We start from the raw sequence: 19,544 nt of genomic DNA, 5'->3' as shown, positions 1-19,544 counted from the left end.
TTATTTTGAAATGGCTCATTGCCTTTTTTCATCCAGTGAAGCACCGTGAAGTCCAGGAAACCAAAAGCCATGTAAGCGAATGGAACTTTTTCTCTACCCTACAAATCAGATACACAAGTCTTTTCTCCAGGTAGATGTTAGCCTGTGCACCTGGCTGGGTGACCATGAAAATCTATTTTGAAGAGTAATGTGAAAGTTTCATGCTTTTAAATGAACTTTTGTTTTTACCAGGATCTCTTTAATAAGAAATGGAGAAAAGTTACAAGCTCAGGATCACTTGATTGTTCAGGAATATCTTGACAAACCATTTCTTATGGAAGGCTACAAGTTTGATTTACGTGTGTATATTCTTGTAACCTCTTGTGATCCATTAAAAGTATTTTTATATCATGATGGACTGGTGAGAATGGGCACAGAAAAGTATCATCCCCCCAGTGATTCAAATTTGGTAAGTTGGAGCTCATTCCAATTTATTGCCTATGTGTGTAGACTTTTACCTGTGCAGTGTTTGGAGGAGGTAATATAAAATAAGTTGTGACATGAAATTTAATTTGGTATTCATCTGGCTGAAATTTTGCATTGTCACTGAATAGAAAAAATGAAAATGAAAGATATTTAACTCATACTTTTCTATCAAAATCACAAGTGTAGCCTTATTATTGCTTATGTATAAATATTTTATATGACTTTGCATGTATGTATACTAAGTAATTTAAATATTTCCTAAAAGAAAGCACAAGATGTCAATTATTGACATTCAACCCAGAAAAAAACGAAGTAAAAAAAAATCAAGAACAGTTATATTGCTTTTAGGTTTATCTGAGACTGAATTTGGGTTAGGGGGAAGAGGCAAAGTTTATCTGCTGCTAGATCCTTGTTTAACATCCCTGAAGTTTAGAGCTTCTGCTAAGGATCCTGCAATGTTTCAGCTGTTGCGTTGGGAACCTGTGCAAAAACCAGAGAAGTAGCAATACAAAGAGTGGTGCGTGAGACGTGAGGGAATCTGCTGGTGGTACTGTTTGCCAGCGACTGCTTCAGCAGGGAAAGGAGTGTGTACTTGACAGCTTTAGGGTGATGCTGCAGGGCTGCCTAGAAACTTGCAGAGAACCAAGAAATGGTAAGGGACATGACACTGGAATCCTCCTGTGCACTGTATGGCATCTTCCCCTGTTGACAGGTGTAAGCACGCTCTTCTGGCACCGATCAAAATGCAGATAATCTGTTAAGAAAGAACTAGGTTTGAAGTATTGGAAGGCATCAGTAGATTTTTAGTTCCTTATATGTCACTCTTTACTCCCTTGCTACTGTATCTTGAATTTTCCATATCACATACTTCTAGAGCTACTTCAGTGTAATTATGCAACAGACAGAACATAGAGAGCCTTTTTCCCTACTTGTCACTTAAAATTGTAACTATCTCTTATTACTCCTTTGAAGAATGCAGGTACAATTTGGAGCCCAGTTCAAATGGTATAACTGGAAGAGTTCCAATATTATATTTGGAATAGTTTGCTTTTAATATTTTTCTATTCTTACTAATCTCAGCATTAGCAGCACTGAGCGGATAAACAGAACAGGCAGTTGTTTCTCTTTTCACACAACTGTTCGTGTTGCAGTTTGTCTATTGTATGAAATAACCTGGCTTATCACTAATGACGTTGTTCTTTGGATGACATCGTTCCACAGTGACATTGTTCCAGATAACTTCAGACTAAAGATGAGTTCAGATGTTTAACAAATGTTCTAAAAACACTTCCATTTTTTTTGAAGTCTGAAAAATAATTGCTTTTGTCTGAAATAATTTTAATTTCATGGAAAGATGACATTTATAACGACTCAACAGCAATATGTTTCAGAATGATTCTCGAAGTAGTAGCTGGAAGCCATAGGAGAAATTAATTTCTTGTAGTGCTAATACAATATATTGCTAACTATCCTGCAATTAAGTTGATTGTTTTTGTTAATTTAATTGGGTTTGTTTTTTTTTTAAACATAAGTAAGTACAGTGAGATAAATGACAGCATAAGGCTTGTGTTATCTATTGGCTGTCTTATCAAAAAGGAATTGGAACAGAAGGCTTACGGTCAGCTTAGGATATCAACTACACTCAAGTAAGGAATCAAACGTGACAGAGAACTGTCACTGTGATGGCAGTCATCACGGTAGTGTAGATGAACAGCTCAATTAATACCTGTACTGGGAGATAATATAAACATATAAATAATGATTTATAAATTAGCCTTGCAAAGGTAATTTTTTTTTTTTTTTTAATGCAACTGATAACATGAATCTGTTGCTGGTGACATATTGCTCTATAAAGGAACGATAACACACACTCGTTTATACAATGTATATCTTTAAATTTACCTCCCTCTGAGGTATGGCTACCAGCCAGTCAAAAATGAGCAATTTTGGCAGATATCAACATGGCAGATGAATTTATATGTAAAAGATACTTTAAACTATCACTATCATGAGAACATTCCTCATAAATAAACTACAGTGAAAACTGAAATGTGGGATTGTCTATGAAACAGATGCCAGAGTGTTTTTTAGCACTTTTAAAGTAGCACTTCAAAATACCATCTTTATTGTTTGCTTCTTGTGGAATGTAATCATTCTGTAAGTCATAATTGCTCTTCACTTTTTCAGGTAGTTGTTTACATACAGACCTGTAAAAATGGGAGATATATTGCCTAAGCAGATGTTGAGTGGTAATTGATTGACTGCAACTGGCTTAAATAGGAGCACAGGTTTTGTTATAAGAAGGCTAGAACATTCAGTAGATGAAATTGCCAAGAATCAGAAATGCTAAATCTACACATACTGTTATTTGCAGATGTGAACTGTTTGGCTATGTCATTATTAATCTAACATGTTTTTATTTTCTTTTAATTATTTTGAGTTGACCTCTCTACAGTTGTATTTAATGAGTTTTTAATGTCTTTTCTCCCTTTTTTTAGAGTCAATTGTATATGCATCTGACTAACTACTCTGTCAATAAACATAATGAACACTTTGAACGGGATGAAACAGAAGACAAAGGCAGCAAACGCTCCATAAAATGGTTTACTGAGTTTCTAGAAACAAACAATCTTGATGTCTCGAAATTCTGGAGTGATATTTCAGTAAGATAAAACTAATATGCTTTTCTTCATTTTATGTATGTATATTCTTAGAAAATCAATTGCTATTGCCATCCACTTTACTGGAATCCAGAGTGATTTTTTAAAAACTTTATTTATTCAAATTCTCAGTGATGCATGCTATAAAGGACATACTGTAAATGATGATTATGGTTTTTGAAAGGCTAAATTCACGGTTTGATTATAAATTTAATGTCAAACTTTTTCTGAGGGAGAAAAGCCCTTTCAAACTGCAATTCATGTAACTATTATGATAGAAAGGAACCATTCCATTTAAATTGTTGGAGACTTTTCTAGAGTATAAAGTTAATTTTATGTGTGAATATTTACAACACTAGAACCTGTGCCATTGAAGTCAGTGATTATGTTATGGGTGTCTTTAGGTGAGGAATAGGCCTAGGATTGTTAGATCTTAGCCATCGACTTTAAATATGATTCTGAGAATATTTATTGAAAATTATATTTCAAAATAAAATGGATGAAGATATACTATACTATTCTTTTTCCCAATATACGTTTAGCATTTAAGGTATTACATATCTAAAAGTATGTATGTACTATGGGAAGTATAACAATATTCTGGAGAGCTATGTAAAAAATATATCTGACACTTCATATGAATAGTGTATTTATTATAGACCATTTATTTGGTGTTTTAAATCTCTTTTAGTAGATACTTTAACGAAATGTAAAAGATTAAACTATGAAACACACTAGTTCAATATATACTGGTGTCTTCTCTCCTGATGAATTTTTCTGAAAAAAATCCCTACAGGAGTTAGTAGTGAAGACTCTCATAGTTGCAGAGCCACATGTTCTTCATGCTTATCGCATGTGCAGGCCAGGGCAAGCACCTGGAAGTGACAGTGTCTGCTTTGAAGTCCTGGGATTTGATATTCTGCTGGACAGAAAACTAAAACCATGGCTCCTAGAGGTAAACCTCTTTAAACAAATATAAAATAAATTTTTAAGAGTAAAGTTGACTAAGCCCCCAGCTGAATCCATATCTCTGTAAGAAAACTTCCAAAGAAAATCTGTGCATTGCAGGAGGTACTGTTGTTGAGTACAGAGATGGTGCTTTTTTCTGCAACGTCCATATGGAAACACTGCCTTGCAGTGATTTTTGGAGACTCTGGTAAAGGTAATCGTCTTCCTGGAGGAGTGTTGCATTTCAGATGTTTTCAAAAGTTTTAATGAGAAATGTGATGTTAATCCAGTTGTTATTGTAGCTGAACGACCTTGTTTATAGCAATTGGGTGCTACAGACATTTCCTTCATGAGTATGGCTCCGGCAACTTTTGTGAATGTATGGTCTCAATTTTCTTTTTTTTGGGATATGTGTTCTTTTCCTCCTATGGCGTTTAAAAGCACATATACAGAGGAAAGTAATTTAGTATACATGAAATGCTGTCAAACAATTGGCGTGAATGGACTGGAAGAAATGTTTTTCCTCTGACATGTTACTGGTACAGTTAAGCTTAAGTGGTGCTTGAACACATTTTCAACCAGGATTGTTTGAGGTTTGTCTATTGTGTCTCTTCAATTACACTATTAATAACATATACGTGGGCTTCACTTGTCTTTTTTTCAGATTGTTTTATATCATTCTGCTAACTGGGAGGATGTACAGCTGGAGGAATAAAAGAAAAATGTATTAAAAATCTCTGAGCAAAATGTACACAATTAATTTACTGAAGTATAATCTTGTTCTCAGGCCATTAATACTGTCAACAGTTGTTTTGTTTTGCTTATTTGTCTCAGGGGCTCAGTATAATTTTAATTAGAAAAATATAAATTCCTTCACTGTTCCCATGCAGACATAGGCGTATTTGCTGGCTTTGATGTGGTAGCCAAAAGCAGCACATGACATGAACTTAGTCTGTACTGCATTGACATGTTCTCTTTATTGATCAAAGCCTATTATCCCTTTGATTTAGCTCTACACTTCCAGATTATCTTCTGTAGGTTGCCCTGTACATAAGTGTATGTAGTTGTTTAAGTACAGACTGAAGTTGGTCTGTGTATGCATTTCATCCAGCCTTGTAGCAAATGGTGACAGACCTCTTTTACGAGAGATGGTGAATCAACCTGTGTAGTGAATCTGTTCTGAAGGACATGCCTCTGTCTCCATGGATTTTTAGTTGCAGTATGGAGAATTTAGGGGGTTTGATTCACCATTTAAAGTGATGGGTCTCAGAGAGGAGAATCATACTATCCCAGACCCCTTGTTTGTGATGGAGGGATCTCATAAAGCAGTAAATGCTGCTCTGGTATTTTGTGTTGCTGAAGAATACTTCAGAACTTGGAGTTGTATACCTGGTTATGATTTCTTTACATACAGAAGTCTAATTATTTCCTCTTCTGCTTTTGGTGATACAGGTATCATTCAGCTTATTTTGCCAGACGTTAGAACTAAAAAAAAAACTAAAAAAGAACTAAAAAAGCTAAAAGAAATGTCAAACTTTGCAACTTAGTAATTCAGTTTCTATATTTTTACTGTGCTTGTTCATGTTTTTTGCAGTGCTCTCAAAACAAACACACAGTATGTATATGTATGCACACTGTATGTATACTATATGTAGTGTAGTAAAGATAAAATATGCACTTTACATAATATATATACAGTGTGTATATATGTATATCTATATATACTTTTTTTTTCCTTAAACCAGTTCTGGCTTCTTCCCCAATTTTCCACTCTTATCTTTTTCCACCATTTACCTCTTGCCAAACCCCCCTTAGGGGAGTGAATCATTCTTTCTAACAGCAGTAACAAGTACTAATCACAAGGCTCCGAATGTTCCCAATGTTATGGGAAAATTGCCAAAATAGGATTAAGATGGTAAATCTAGTTTCATGTTTCCATAGCTCATGTAGCTTTTCTGTTATAAAGATAGCTTAATAAACTATTATAAGAAATAAATTGTGCAACATTATAATGACTCTGCTTTCCTGAGATGACTTTTGTTTGTATTGCCCTGATGCAATGTAGCTCTCCTGCTCCTTGATGCTACTGAACTTCCGGAACCTTCTATCGAAGTGAGGGCTGTGGGAAATGCGTGATTGCCATCTTGTGGCACCAAATGTTTCTGGCAAGAATCTGTGCAGTCCCAGCAGCCTCCATCCTTTCTGAGTAGCAACAATTACCTAGATCTCCCTTCTGTTCCCAGAAAATCCAGTTTTACTCTTTTTGACCAAGTTATTGTAGGCATAAAGGAAAATCATACACTTGAAGTTCTTGGATAGATTCCAACCTTGTACAACCTCGTTATACCCAGTTGGGTGGGATCACAAAGTTGTGATCCTTGGAGGAAAAGGTCACGTTATAATAACTGCGTTAACAGTTAACACAACCTAGTCGTGTGTGTGTCCTGTTCTCACGTCATTAAACTCTAAATAATCATCTCTCAGCAGGCAGATACATCTACAATGCTTTGGTAACCAGTTATTATGAATACCTATTGTGACCATAGCACTGGTATGTTATCAAGATTACTTTACAACACTGCTGTGTTACAGACAGTCAGCAATCATTTATCTGGAAATGAGGAATAACCACATGAAAAATAAGGGACAGTGCTTTCTTTTAAGGGAAAAACATTTTTCTTAAGGTAGTGGTTTAGTCCAAGGCTTCTTGAGATTTCTCACCCGTGATCACATTTGACTACGCAAGACACTTTGTTCTATAGAGCAAGTGTTTAGCCTCTTACATGAGTAAAATTATATGCAGATATCAGACAGCTGAATATATATAGTAATGATATTTGCATTACCTCATGAGGTAATAAATTTCAAATGTATCTCATTGCATTTCATTGGCATTTGAATTGTTCCTGTGATAGTATTTTTCAGAAAGTTGCTGCATAAATGTCATCTTTTTTATTTGAGATCAAGTTCTGCATCTCAATCGGCAGCATGGCTTGTGGAAAATGACTGACCTTCAGCAAAACGGAACAGGTTCAGTCCCACCTCATCTATCTCAAAGCGTTGAGCATGAGTCAACAATGTGTACTTACAGTGATGTTGGCTAACTGGCCCTACAGGTTGATGGCCTGTGATGCCACATCTGGAATATTCTGTCCAGTTCTATCCCCCAGAGTAAGGGAGAAACATTGACAAACCCGAGTGAGCTCAGCAGAAAGGTACTAAGGTGCTTAGAGGCCTGGAGCACATGCTGTGCTGTATGAGGAGGAGCTGGGTGAACTGGGTTTGCTTCACCTGGAAAAGAGAGGGCTTTGTGGGATTGAACTGCAGACCTGAAGTGGGCTTTGAGAGACATCAGAGTCAGGCTCTCCTCAGAGATGCACAGTGAAATGGCTGGAAAAATTCAGGAATCATGCGTAGGGGCATGATGTGGAGAGGTTGCTTGAATGCAGAAAGAGAATAAGAGAAACAAACACCTAGAAAAACTTTGTGTGATCTTTTGGGGTTTCCTTTATTGTTTTGAAATAGGGAAATACATCCCTTGTTGATGCTCTGATAAATGGACATAGATAACTATGTAAAGCAAATGTCCTGCAAATCACTTAAGGGGAAAAAAGCTTAAACTTCATACAGAGAACTTAAGGTGAGATTCTCATCGGAAAAGTAACTGAACCGGCATTTTGAGTACCAGAATTTATTATGCCCCTATAATTTCCACACAGATATAAGCTCATTTGGGTCTTACTGTGAGGCTCGCCATCATTACCTTGTAATTTAGAACTGTTAAAAAAAAATAAATTCTGCCAGCTGCATATTGTGTCAGCTTTCCAGAAAGCACATAAATTATATTCAAATTGTGGATGGAGAACATTTTGAATAATTTTGTCAGGTACAGACAATCCTCTGCAATATTCAGGTTGCTCTTAGCAGTCACAAAAGTTAAGAGGATTTAAAAGTATTCTGTTTGAAGGAAATGTTCACCCCTTTACACGATGAGGCACAGCTCTTGGACTGCCATTTCGAGAGTATTTGTATTATACGAATATCAACTTGGAGACCATGATATTTTCTTTGCTCCAAGCAGAACAGAAACGCAAAGCATTCCATTTTCTGGCACTTTTCAAAAAATATAAAAATGTTGTAAATCAAATTTCAGCTTATTTAAAATACACAGAGAACCTGAGAGTTCAGGTTGTTTGTTACTGAGGCACAGTCCAGCAATCTCTGATGTCAGGGTGAGCAGCCTGCACTGTTGCTCTGTTTAGAAGAGCTCATTTCTCACTTCAGTGTCTCACTTAAGTTATATGAAGTCCAAATAAGAATACTATGGAAAGTAATAGTACAATAGTTACATTATTGTGTAAAGTAGAATTGTTAACTTTCACAGAGGAATTCTGAACTTTGTAAATATAAACTTTAAGCATGGGAAATTCCCATTCTTCTGCTCCCAATCATCTGTGAAAACATAATAAAAACTGAAAATACATCTCTATAAAAGCATTGGATTTTTCAAATATTCATTGATTTAACTAGCATTTTTCTTAAAACCTCTGTTGCAGCTTATTGTAAGTTTGAAAAGGACCACTTTCTTTGTAGATTTGCAACAGACAGCACCTGCTTTACTCATATTCTTCAGTAAATACTGTATGTGTTTGACAAAGCACTTTTGTACCAGTCAATGAGGCAGCGTTAACAAAGGAGTGGTGCACAGGCATTAATGATCAGTTAGGTGAGCACAGAATGCCATTAACACTGCCCTCCCATGGTCCTCAGCAAGGTCAGCATTTTAATTATGTGTTGTATATATATATATGAGTATATTATGTGAGTGTATATATACATATATATAAAAGAAAAGCTGTAAAAGCTCACTTGTCCCTTGACCCAAGAGTTTAGCAATATTTAGGACCTTTCCAGGTCCTTTAGCAATAGATAGGACCTGCCATTAGGAAGATCAACTAATGAGAATACTGATCTATCTCTTTTGTTCAGTTCTTTCCTTCTTTTTAATTTTATTTACGTAGAACAAAGAAGACTCCTTTTCAGTGATTTTTGTCCTCAGGCAGCCTCTCCCTCTGTTGCCTTGGAGAACCATTTTTAGGACTCTTTCTCCTGCTGTCTGCTGGCTTTTTCCTCTCTCTCTCTTAATGCTTGTACATGGGTTCTCTTTGCTCTCAAACAGTGAATCCACTAAGCACCCATGGCTTTAATGTTTGTCTTCAGTAGGAGCTTCTACTCTTCCCACTTTTCCAGTGAATAAGGAGTGAAAAATGCAGCAGTTCGATTTAACATATAATATGGTGTTACTGTGGGCAGTTGCCCAAAGACCTGGTGTAGCAACTTGCTTCTATCCAGTGATCGTGTCTATTGAATGAGATGTTTCTGTTTGCTGTTTGGGTGAAGTCTCATTTACCATTCAAAATAAACCGTAACTTTACAGTAAATCAGGCTGCAGAGCTTCCTCACACAGGGACTTCACAGCGCTTGGTCTGGTGTGGAGAAGAGGGAAGTGACATGAAGGCAGGGTTAAGGGGCAGCACCAGTTCTTTCTGGCAGCCTGCAGTCACACTCGACCAGGTTAAATGTGATGCTGCAGCTTTATGAGGTGATTCTGTGGTGCTTAAACTGACCAATGCGAGATCTCTGCCCTCCTCCTGGCATTTGTTGAAGGCATGCTCCCTGACCCCTTCCCTGCGATGGCACTGGTGCTTGTAGGATTCCTTCCTGAGATAATCAAGGACCAATGAGAAATAACTTTTGGTGAGATTAATCTTTGTGTGGATCATTGGGCTCAGCTCCCTCACTCTCTGTGAGCCCCAATGGCGAGACAATGAGGTAGGCAGAGTATGACAGCCTGCATTTGTATTAATTTAAACTGCCATGGAAAAACAGCCTTTGCTTAAGCTAAGGGAAAGGCTGTGAGCACTCTCACAATTTGTGAGTTTTAGAAATGAGTGATTGGAATGAACTTCATGATTGTCTCTAATCAAAGATCTGCTCAATGGTAGCCACTAACAGCAATCCATCTAATAGGATTTTTATGGCTTATAAATTTCTTTGGCTTTTTCAATTCTATTGTTAGCAATCTCAACCACTTTAATAAAAGAATGAGATCCTTTCCAAAACATTAATGCTGTCCTACAGATTGAACAGAGATTAAATCCCTGTTATAGAAAGGATGTAATATTTTATTCAATTGATTCTAGGTTTATAAAGTCATTCATGTAATCTCACTTTATATTTGAACAGTCTTTTCAATAGGTGTGTGTGACAGATAGCAGGAAATTTCTTTTCCTACTCTATACTAATAGGTTGCAGCAGTGGGAGGTGAGAATATTTTGGTAAAGACTGTTTTGGTAAAGAGGTGACTTTCCAGGCTGAAATTTATCCCTTGTCTTAGTGAAAAAGAAAATGGTGTACCTATCCTACACATTTACACAATTTAATTTTTGTAAAATCAGAATGCTTTGCAAATATAACTGTGGATGTGAGCCTTCACAGGAGGTACTTCAACATAGGCTTCTTAATTTTAGCATTCCAGATATGAGGTCCTCTACTGACCATTATGTAATTATGAAATACACTGAGCTACACATCTGATGTGCTTACAAGCAGTTTGATTAATTGTATGGGCTATATTCAGTGAAATTTTAATTATGAAACCAAGGTTGAATATTTCAGTTGGAGGAATTAAAAGCTTATGATGCAGTTCAATTCTATAGCTATTGAAAAGTCGTAGAACCTAAAGAAGCTGAAGTGTCATCGTCAGTAAAGCAGGTATTTGGGAGATAAAACTGTCATGTGAGAAACATTATGTCCAAGAGTCTGTATTGTATTTGTTTGTTAAGCAGTATTTCTTTTCTGTGCATTGTTGTATACAACAGATTAGAAAATATGAACTTTTGAAGATAGTTTATCTAAAGAAACCTAATGCATGACATTGCCATAACTTCAGAATTAGTGCTATAAAATCTGTCATCAATAGATTCAACCAGCTGGCTGCTAGTTTAGGAGTAGTATGGAAGGTATTCAGATAGATCAAGCATATAGTTATTTTATTCTTTTGAGTGAGTCCACAGGTAGTCTATAATATGAAGATGCTGTTAAGGAAAAAGGGATTAGTTACCTCTGAGCATAACTGAGTGGAACCTTGACAAGGTATTGTGTGGTGAGGCTGCAAAGTGTTGTGGTAGCCAGTTTAGTTACTTATGCTTTTTTTAGGGAGTATATTATCTGTATGCCCTGGAGATTAGGTTATCTGCTGCATGGGTTTTTTTCTGGCATTGAAGAAGGTTTTTCTGTTCTAAAAATGTTATTTGTGGATTAAACCCTTTGGTTTGTGACTTAATTATCATTTCTTGCAAATTTACCTCAAGAGTATGGATGGTTTTGCGCCTCAGAGGCTTATGCAGGGGGTTCAGGTTATGAAATTTTGGGTAGCAGTGCTGGATGCAGATATTACCCATTTTTATACCTCCTGTAACTCCATCTACACTTAGTGATAAGTGAACTTTTTAGCTGACATTTAAGGTCAACTGTCAAGACTGCCTCTTGCAGTTTCCATTGTGAGAAGGGAAACGCATGGAACAGATGAAGAGGGTTGAAGAGAAAAGTTTGTTAGTAAAGCACACTTGCACATAGTCATATTAAATCAAGATGCAGTTCAAGTATACACATAGATAGTTAGTATGGAATAGCTAATGAACTTTAAATTGACACCTGCTTTCTATGTATTAACTTTCTGATGTACCTGGTTGCTCGGATTTTATTTGTACTGCACCTGCATTTACTGCTGCCTGGAACATATTGCACTAAGGCAAGTTTGCAATAGCTGTCCAGAGCTTGATCGCTGGTTTTGCTGTCCCTCTGGTGACTCTTCAGGACTGAGACCACAGCAGGATTCAGGTCTCAAACATTAGTCATGAATGGTATGTCAAAAAAATGGAGGATGCAGGAGATACGGTAGTGCTCCAGTTTTAACTACGAGTGCTGTAGCTTTTAAATGACTGCATTAAAGTGACAGAAACCTGTGTGTGGAGTGATTGTGTAATGTCTCATAATAGCATTTTGCTTCATAATAGCATTTCAAATGCTTACATCTTTCCTAACCCCACTTTAATTTTCTGCTTAATAAACACAGTCAGTATGGTTTTGTTTGTTCAGAAGTGCCAGATGTAGATTTTTGGCAAAATTCACCCTGTAGGAGAGAAACTGTTATTTAAATTATTTTGCGCTTTACATAGTGTTAATTCTCACTTGTGCTCATATAAATAACACATATTTATAGCATTTTTATGCAGAATTTATTCCCAATATTATACTTCAAATTGTTGTAAATCTAGGAAGGGCCTAAACCAAATACAAATACAACAGTGTGCACTTCTGTACACTCTCAAGTTGGATGCTTCAATGTTGTATAAGCCTATGTTTGTGCATCCCTAGGAATTCAGTATTGGACCAACATAACATTTTATGTGTTCCAAATAAGTCCTCATATCTAACTGTAGTCTCACAGAATTCAGTGTACATAAAAAAATTAGAAATTAATTTGTTGGAATAATAATTTTAATAAATATATTTCTATCTGTTCACATTTTTTTTAATGCATGCAAAACCATTATTTCAAAGTAGAATATTGTTAGTTTCTACGTGTTCATATGGAGTAGAAAGATGCAATTCATGGTACAGAATATAATTTTGTTCAATACCTAATGTTTCTCCTGAATAAATAGTTGTGGCTTGATTTAATGTCTCTGTTTTCAGTCCAGTGAGCTCTTTGTGTATTGAAGTATTTGCTGGGCTGGAGCGTAGTGCTCCATATTGGATCTTCATGCATATGCTTTTAAACATACATAAATCCTTCCTGGATTATACAATATGATATCTCAAAATCAGAATATTTCCAATTTACTTCAGTTATCAGCTGTATTTAATCAATGCAGCTCTAGTTAAAGTTTAAAATTCATGTTGAAAATGAGACATGATGTGTCTGTGGTCTTGTCAACTGCCAGGATTCCTTAATGGAATTGGTGGCTTATCAGCCAGAATAATTCTGTCCCATAACTGTAGAGATTCTAAGATGCTCTAATGTATCTAAAGTGTTAAAACACAATTTTAATGAACTGCTTTTGCCCTCTATTTTGAACATACTAACTGTATTCCTCTTCTTATTTGCATGGGGCACAAGGTATTAGTTTTTGCTTCTGAAGCTGTTTAGTATCTGTCCCTTCTGTAACCAGAGCTGCTCATTCACTGTCAAGGTGAGCTTCCTGCCTCTCGTTAGAACCCACTACTCATGTATAAATTTTTATACCAGCCTGGAAGGTGTTCCTAGAAGCGTTGATGCGGCTGCTTCATGATTGCTCCTCAAAGCTTTCCAAAAGCTGAAGTTCTTCTGCAGGGGATCCAAACCTTGGCAGTAACCACTGGTTGGTTGATTGGGACTCCTGGCTGTTAAATGTGTTAATTTAGTTTCAGTGATTCCTAGTTGCATTTCCCTTCTTCCTCTATATTTATGGTGACATTTTTAATTTCTGATCTTGTACTTAGCTTATAAGCTTTTTGTTACTGAGACTGTTAATTATTTTTTGTTTTCACACACTGTGCTGATTTAATAACTTAGATCTGTAGGTGTTGCTGTAAAGTGTATCTGAATAGTTATTTAAATATACTCGAGAAGACCTTGAATTAGAGCCTCTTTCTGTCCTTATATAGTTGTTACTTTTTAGAGAAATATTCAAAGTTGCTTTCAGACTGGGAACTATAAAAGAGTTTAACTCTTCCTGTGCTGGCCTACTATAGCATGGCACATAGTCTGTTATAATGTGTTTAACAGCACTTCGCATGGTAAATTTTTTGGTTGCAGCAACCAAGAATAGATCAGACTGGATTCACAGTGTCAGTACTTGAATGGTGTTCATTTTAAGTGTCTGGATAACTTGGTGGCTGAAAGATACATCTGGCTCCCTGTATCTGTAATACTCTGTGTTTTATTAAAAAAAATATGAACAGAATTTAGCTTCTCAACATGTGTTCTCTTAATCTCGGCTATATTTGAAAGAATGGTTTCTCCAAAGCCTGTTACAATAGATGTTCAATGAAGCTGAACGTTCCTGACTGCTGTATTTTTTTTTTTTTTCAGATTAATCGTGCCCCAAGCTTTGGAACTGATCAAAAAATAGACTATGATGTTAAAAAAGGTGTTCTGCTAAATGCATTAAAGCTTCTCAACATACGGTAAACTTGTCCTCTTTTCTTCAGTCTGCCTCTCTTTCTGTTGCTTTGATTATTTTTTTAATTTTTAATTTTTTATTTTTTAAATTTCAACTGGACTAGGAGAAAATGAAGACCTTTTTTTCCACCTACATATTTTCAAAATGTAGGTGGTAGTTTTGCTACTGAAATTAACCCAAATGTAATATTTCTTCTTGTTCATGTGGTTGTGAAAAATGAGTGGTAACAATAATTTTCATACTTTTTTTTAAAACATACTTTTTCAAACAGGTCTCAAAGTGGTGATCTGAGTGCAGTCATAGGCATGTGGCCACACAGGAAATTTGCTTTGGTGATAGTTCCATATCCAGTCAAAAGCCATGCCCCTTTACAGGAAAGCTTCATAGTTGGGATAGGTTGGAAAAAATCCACACTTCAGGAAAATAGATACAACCATATTTGTACATTAAATTCACACCTTAAAGTGTGAAAATATAGTAGCCGTACAAGTTAATATAAAAAAAAATTCTTAATGAATGTTTCAACTCTAATTTTATATCATAAACCACCCATGACCGATTAGAAAATACAGATAATATACTTGCACTGTCGGCTGCATTGGACTGACATATCTGAATATCATCTGTGTTTCAGGACAAGTGATAAAAGGAGAAATTTAGCTCAACAGAAGGCTGAAGCTCAAAAAAGACTCTATGGTCAAGGTTCAATGAAAAAACTGTTGCCAGGTTCTTCAGAGTGGGAGAAGCAGCGCCACACACTGGAAAGGAGAAAAGAAGAACTGGTAGGAAGGAAAAAATGTGCTGTTTCTTGCCCATGGTTTATGCTCTCTTTGTTTTAATTGTCTTATTTTCTTGATTTGTAGAAGGAAAGACTTGCACAAGTACGTAAACAGATTTCCAAAGAGGAGCATGAAAACAGACACATGGGTAACTACAGGTAACTATTTTTGACTGTATTAATAGGAAATATTCAATGCATTCTGTAGGAATAATGGAACAAGTATTTGTGTACAGGATCATTTTCTGCCAAAAATGTGTAGTCATTTATAGAAAATATATACATGTACACAAGGTAGTTTTTTTTTTTTTCAGAAAGTTCTTTTTTTGATTCTGAATGTTTGCATGCACTTATGAATTTATATCCCATCAGTTATTCCTAGTGTTTGTGTAAGACATTTGCTTGAAAGGCACGATCGTTCACATTTAGTGTACCAAGAACCATAACTGTCACTATGGACCTGCTCTATAATCACATATGATGATTCTTATCTCTAGCGGGGGAAAATATAGGAGTGTGAGTATTTCCCTATAAAAAAAAAATCAAATCTGAGTATTCCACTCTAAAAAAATCAAATCTCAATGTTATCTATGAGGCTTACCGAAAGTTCAGAAACATTATTCCATCATTTTTGATTGAATGGCATTTGAAATACTGTAGTAATATTTCTGCTCTTTGATTTTGGATCTTAGTAGGCTTAAATGTAAGTATCTTCAGATTCTTTGGTTAAATGTGTTCAACAAGCTTTAACTTGTTAGTTGTAATAGGTATTGACCAGAAAACAGTAATTTTTTTATTATTATTATGTCTTGATATTTGTTTAATGAGATGTGAAAGCAAGACCTATGAATATTTGGTGAAAGGGAGTGGAGTATGGTTAGAAATTTTATCTGAGCATTATGCATTGTTCTATGGCACTTCTTCAGCAGTGGAATCAACACCATTAAAAAGCGTTGACTGCAACTAGATTAGAGCTCCTACAGGTGTTTTATGCAAACTGGTACCATCTTCAGTTTGCTGAAAACTGCCCTGAGTTCAATGGGATGATAACCATCCTTTTTTCATTGCAACAAAATCATCATGAAAATAACTTATCAAGGAGAAGACGACTGAAATGGAAGGAGAAAGGACCTTGTAAAAAAGTTCACAAAAGATCCATAAAAACAGAAAAGTCACAGAATGCCAGTAAATATACAAATGGTGCCTATGCTTTGCACAGTGCAGGCAGAATTAATTTATGGATTACTTCTTACAATACATTAAAAATTAGTCTTCCACCTTCTTAATTTCTGGCTGTGTTTCAGGCTTTCATGACAAATGGATTGGAGTGGTTTTCATTAAAGCCCGTTGTTGTTTGATGAGCGTGAATAAATCAGCAAGTCCTGCTTCTTATATTGTCATAACCTCCTTACCTGTGGTTTTAGGGAATAATGGCATAGCTGGTCTGGTCTAAGGGAAAATCAGTCACCCTGTACATGCGTGTACCAGAATTTTTTTTTCTTATAGTATCTATTTCTTCCTGTTCATTATTTTGGAGAATTTAGTATTCAAGTGCAGTCCATATTCAATCTTTAATTTACATCATGCCCATTAATTCAAAGCAATTGTTTGGATTTTCACTGTTTTGTGTCCCTTTATTGCTAATACAAATTACTTTGTGGCTCTAAATTTTACATGCAATATTTTGTTAATATTTCATGAATCATTCACACCCACATGTATCATTCACACCCACTGATATTTCAGACTACTGCAAAACTGACTTTTGGTATATCTCTGAAATGACCTTCGTGGTATTTCTTTTGATTGGCTAATTGCTGGTTTAAACATGAATGTGTTCACTGAGTTAAAATTAGATTTAGAGAGCCATGTTCAGAGTATATGTTTTATGGTATGATATTACAGAATTACTATAGATGAGATGCAATATAAGAAGAGACTGAACTTTGCTGCCTTTTTTTTGTTCTTAGTGTGTAAGTAGTTTAGCTTCTGTCTTAAGCTCAATTTTTTTCCCCCTGTTTTAGGCGAATATACCCTCCTGATGATAAGACATTACTTGAAAAGTACGAGAGTTTGTTAGCCACTGCTTTTCAGACGTTTCTTGCTGGGAGAGCAGCTTCACTTCAGCGGGAAATGAATAACCCTTTAAAAAGAATGAAGGTACTTAAGCACAAAAAGCATTGGCTTTGCAAGTTATTTATCTTGGAATTCATGACCTTGTGGATTGGTTTCACAATAATCATGTGTGATCGCTAATAAATAGCATTTGATAATGTTTCCATCATTTCATTATTATTATTCTTTGTGCAGCTTTTGGGCCAGATCCTTGAATCTGGATGAACTGGAGTGGACCCAGGGTGGAGACAGGCTAGATGGCTTTAAGCTACTTTACCATTTCCCTGATCCTCAGCCTTACCCCTGGCCAAACCAGAGGTTGGCAGAAACTGCTTTTGAGCTGGTAATTGCCTCCTTCTTCCTCCAGTAATGTCCCTAGCTTATTCATCCACTTGTATGGTCTGGAACAAGAGATACCATAAAACCAGCTCCACTAGTTTAAGGCATCCAAGAACTCTGCCTGATTGCCTACTTATGTAGTCAAAAACAGTAGGAAAATGGCTATATTTAAAATAACAGACGAACATGATTTAATTTGAAATCTGATAAATTATTTCCCATCTTTGTAGTTGACATCATCCAGCAGTTTTACAGGAGTCTTTGTTCAACCCTTTCTTCAGACTTTAATAAATGTTAAGACTTGATTTTTAGCTTTCAATTTCATGCTGATTGCAAGCAGAGATGCATGCATCAGAAGAAATACTTCTATATTCTCCTGTGGAGGGATACATAGTCTTATTTCAGGAATTAGTAATCAAAGTAATTTCAAATTCCTACTACTTGGTGCTTGAATTTTGGAAGGATAGGATATGTGCTGCTTTTGAATTAATTGTAGTGAAATTCCCATTTCTAGGAGGAGGACATTTTGGATCTTCTGGAGCAGTGTGAAATAGATGATGAAAAACTAATGGGGAAGTGCACCAGGCAGCGAGGACCTAAGGTATTTGACTTCTCGATATCAATTTTTTATTTCACTCTGTAGAGAGGTAGTCTGAGAATTTTAAGTGGGAAATTTAGTTAGCTGACTCTGGTGGAAGTTTTCTTCCTCAGACTGCCTTTTTTTTTTTTTTTTAAGTATGAAGAGAAGCATAACTACTTTTTTCCAACTAAATCCCATTAAAATTTTAACTGGATATAAGATCCTTCTTTTCCTTTCTAAGCTATTTAGAGGAACTGTTGTGCATAGGAACAACTGTTGCATAAGAGATTGCTTGATTTCAGTGTGTAAAATGATTTTTATATCCATAACCTATCTCAAAAGAATGCTTTAATCTTTAATTGATTAGTGCCACTAAGGAATTTTGAGATCATGGGATAAAAGGCACTATGGAAACTCAAAGGATTAATTATGATTATGATGTATCTGTAGCTTGCCTTCTGGCTAAAAGGATTGTACAGTATATCTTGGAGCCTGTTTCATATCCAAAATTTGCTTTTAAAGTGAATGTATATTATTTTTAGCTTAATGCTTTCTGGTTGTGTGCATAGTTCATGTAAGTTTTTGCCTTAAATAAACTGCATATCTCTGTAAGCCAGTAAAGATAAATAGTTTGGGCTTGGATAAAATAGATTTGTTTCTTATATCCTGCAAACATTTTAAGTCTAGTTTGCTTATAAGGACCTACATTTATGTTCCTGAGCTCTGATGGATTTGTTTATGAATGCATGTAAATTTTTTTACAGCATTTTATGTTTCTGATAATATGGTGTACAAATCTAGGAGTTTCTGTACAAAATGAATGCTGACAATTTTCCTGAGCTTGCAGGAGTACTTCATGTATGTGCAAGAATCCAGAGAGCTACATCTTAATGCAGGCGTGTGTACTGGAAAGAGGATCTGCGTATCCAATCTGGTATTAAGACAGATTTGCAGGAACCTCATTACAAATATGGGGATTTTGTGAGCTAGTGTTTTAACAGTGGTGGATTCATTTAAAGAAGAGGAAAAAATAATCCAGTCTGCCCTGGCAACACACTCAACTCGCATTCTTCAGGGATTCTTTTCCCTAAGGTTTTGTTTTCAGTTCTTTAACATAGGGTCACTTAATTCAAGTTCAACATCTCAGTCACATTTTTCCTTTTTCTGGAAGCCTGTCTTCTCCCAGCAGCCCTCAGAGAGCATCTATCTTTTGACTGTATGCACACAGACTTGATCTATACTATTCCTACACTGGCTGCACACAAGCCATTTCCAAGCTGGAGGGCATAAACATTTAATAGGATACTGAGCCCAAACTGAGAAGTCTCTCTTAGTTAAAGAAGAAGTTTGATCAATTTATGAGTGAGACTCTATGACATGGTCTTCTTTTATAGCAGGCATATGGATTCCATACCTTACAAGCTGCCCTA

General features: G+C 35.9%; 1 protein-coding gene across 6 annotated transcripts in view; it reads left to right on the top strand.

The window, feature by feature from the left end:
* TTLL7 (tubulin tyrosine ligase like 7) overlaps positions 1-19,544 on the top strand; it is a 72,057-nt gene that overhangs the window by 27,533 nt on the left and 24,980 nt on the right. For all 6 annotated transcript variants that reach the window (XR_001411649.1, XR_001411650.1, XM_014939329.1 and 3 more), the window contains 8 exons: positions 232-448; positions 2,964-3,128; positions 3,922-4,080; positions 14,212-14,306; positions 14,937-15,084; positions 15,166-15,239; positions 17,105-17,240; positions 18,049-18,135. Coding sequence is in view for 4 of the 6 variants with exons in the window: in XM_014939329.1 (XP_014794815.1) it covers positions 232-448; positions 2,964-3,128; positions 3,922-4,080; positions 14,212-14,306; positions 14,937-15,084; positions 15,166-15,239; positions 17,105-17,240; positions 18,049-18,135 (1,081 nt within the window). In the remaining 2 variants the exon portion in view is untranslated. The remainder of the gene's footprint in view (positions 1-231; positions 449-2,963; positions 3,129-3,921; positions 4,081-14,211; positions 14,307-14,936; positions 15,085-15,165; positions 15,240-17,104; positions 17,241-18,048; positions 18,136-19,544) is intronic.

The sequence above is a fragment of the Calidris pugnax genome, unplaced genomic scaffold (genome assembly GCF_001431845.1).
Source record: "Calidris pugnax isolate Ruff unplaced genomic scaffold, ASM143184v1 scaffold18, whole genome shotgun sequence".
Classification (NCBI taxonomy): domain Eukaryota; kingdom Metazoa; phylum Chordata; class Aves; order Charadriiformes; family Scolopacidae; genus Calidris; species Calidris pugnax.
The sequence above is the reverse complement of the archived record's forward strand: the minus strand, read 5'-3'. Positions and strand labels throughout refer to the sequence as shown.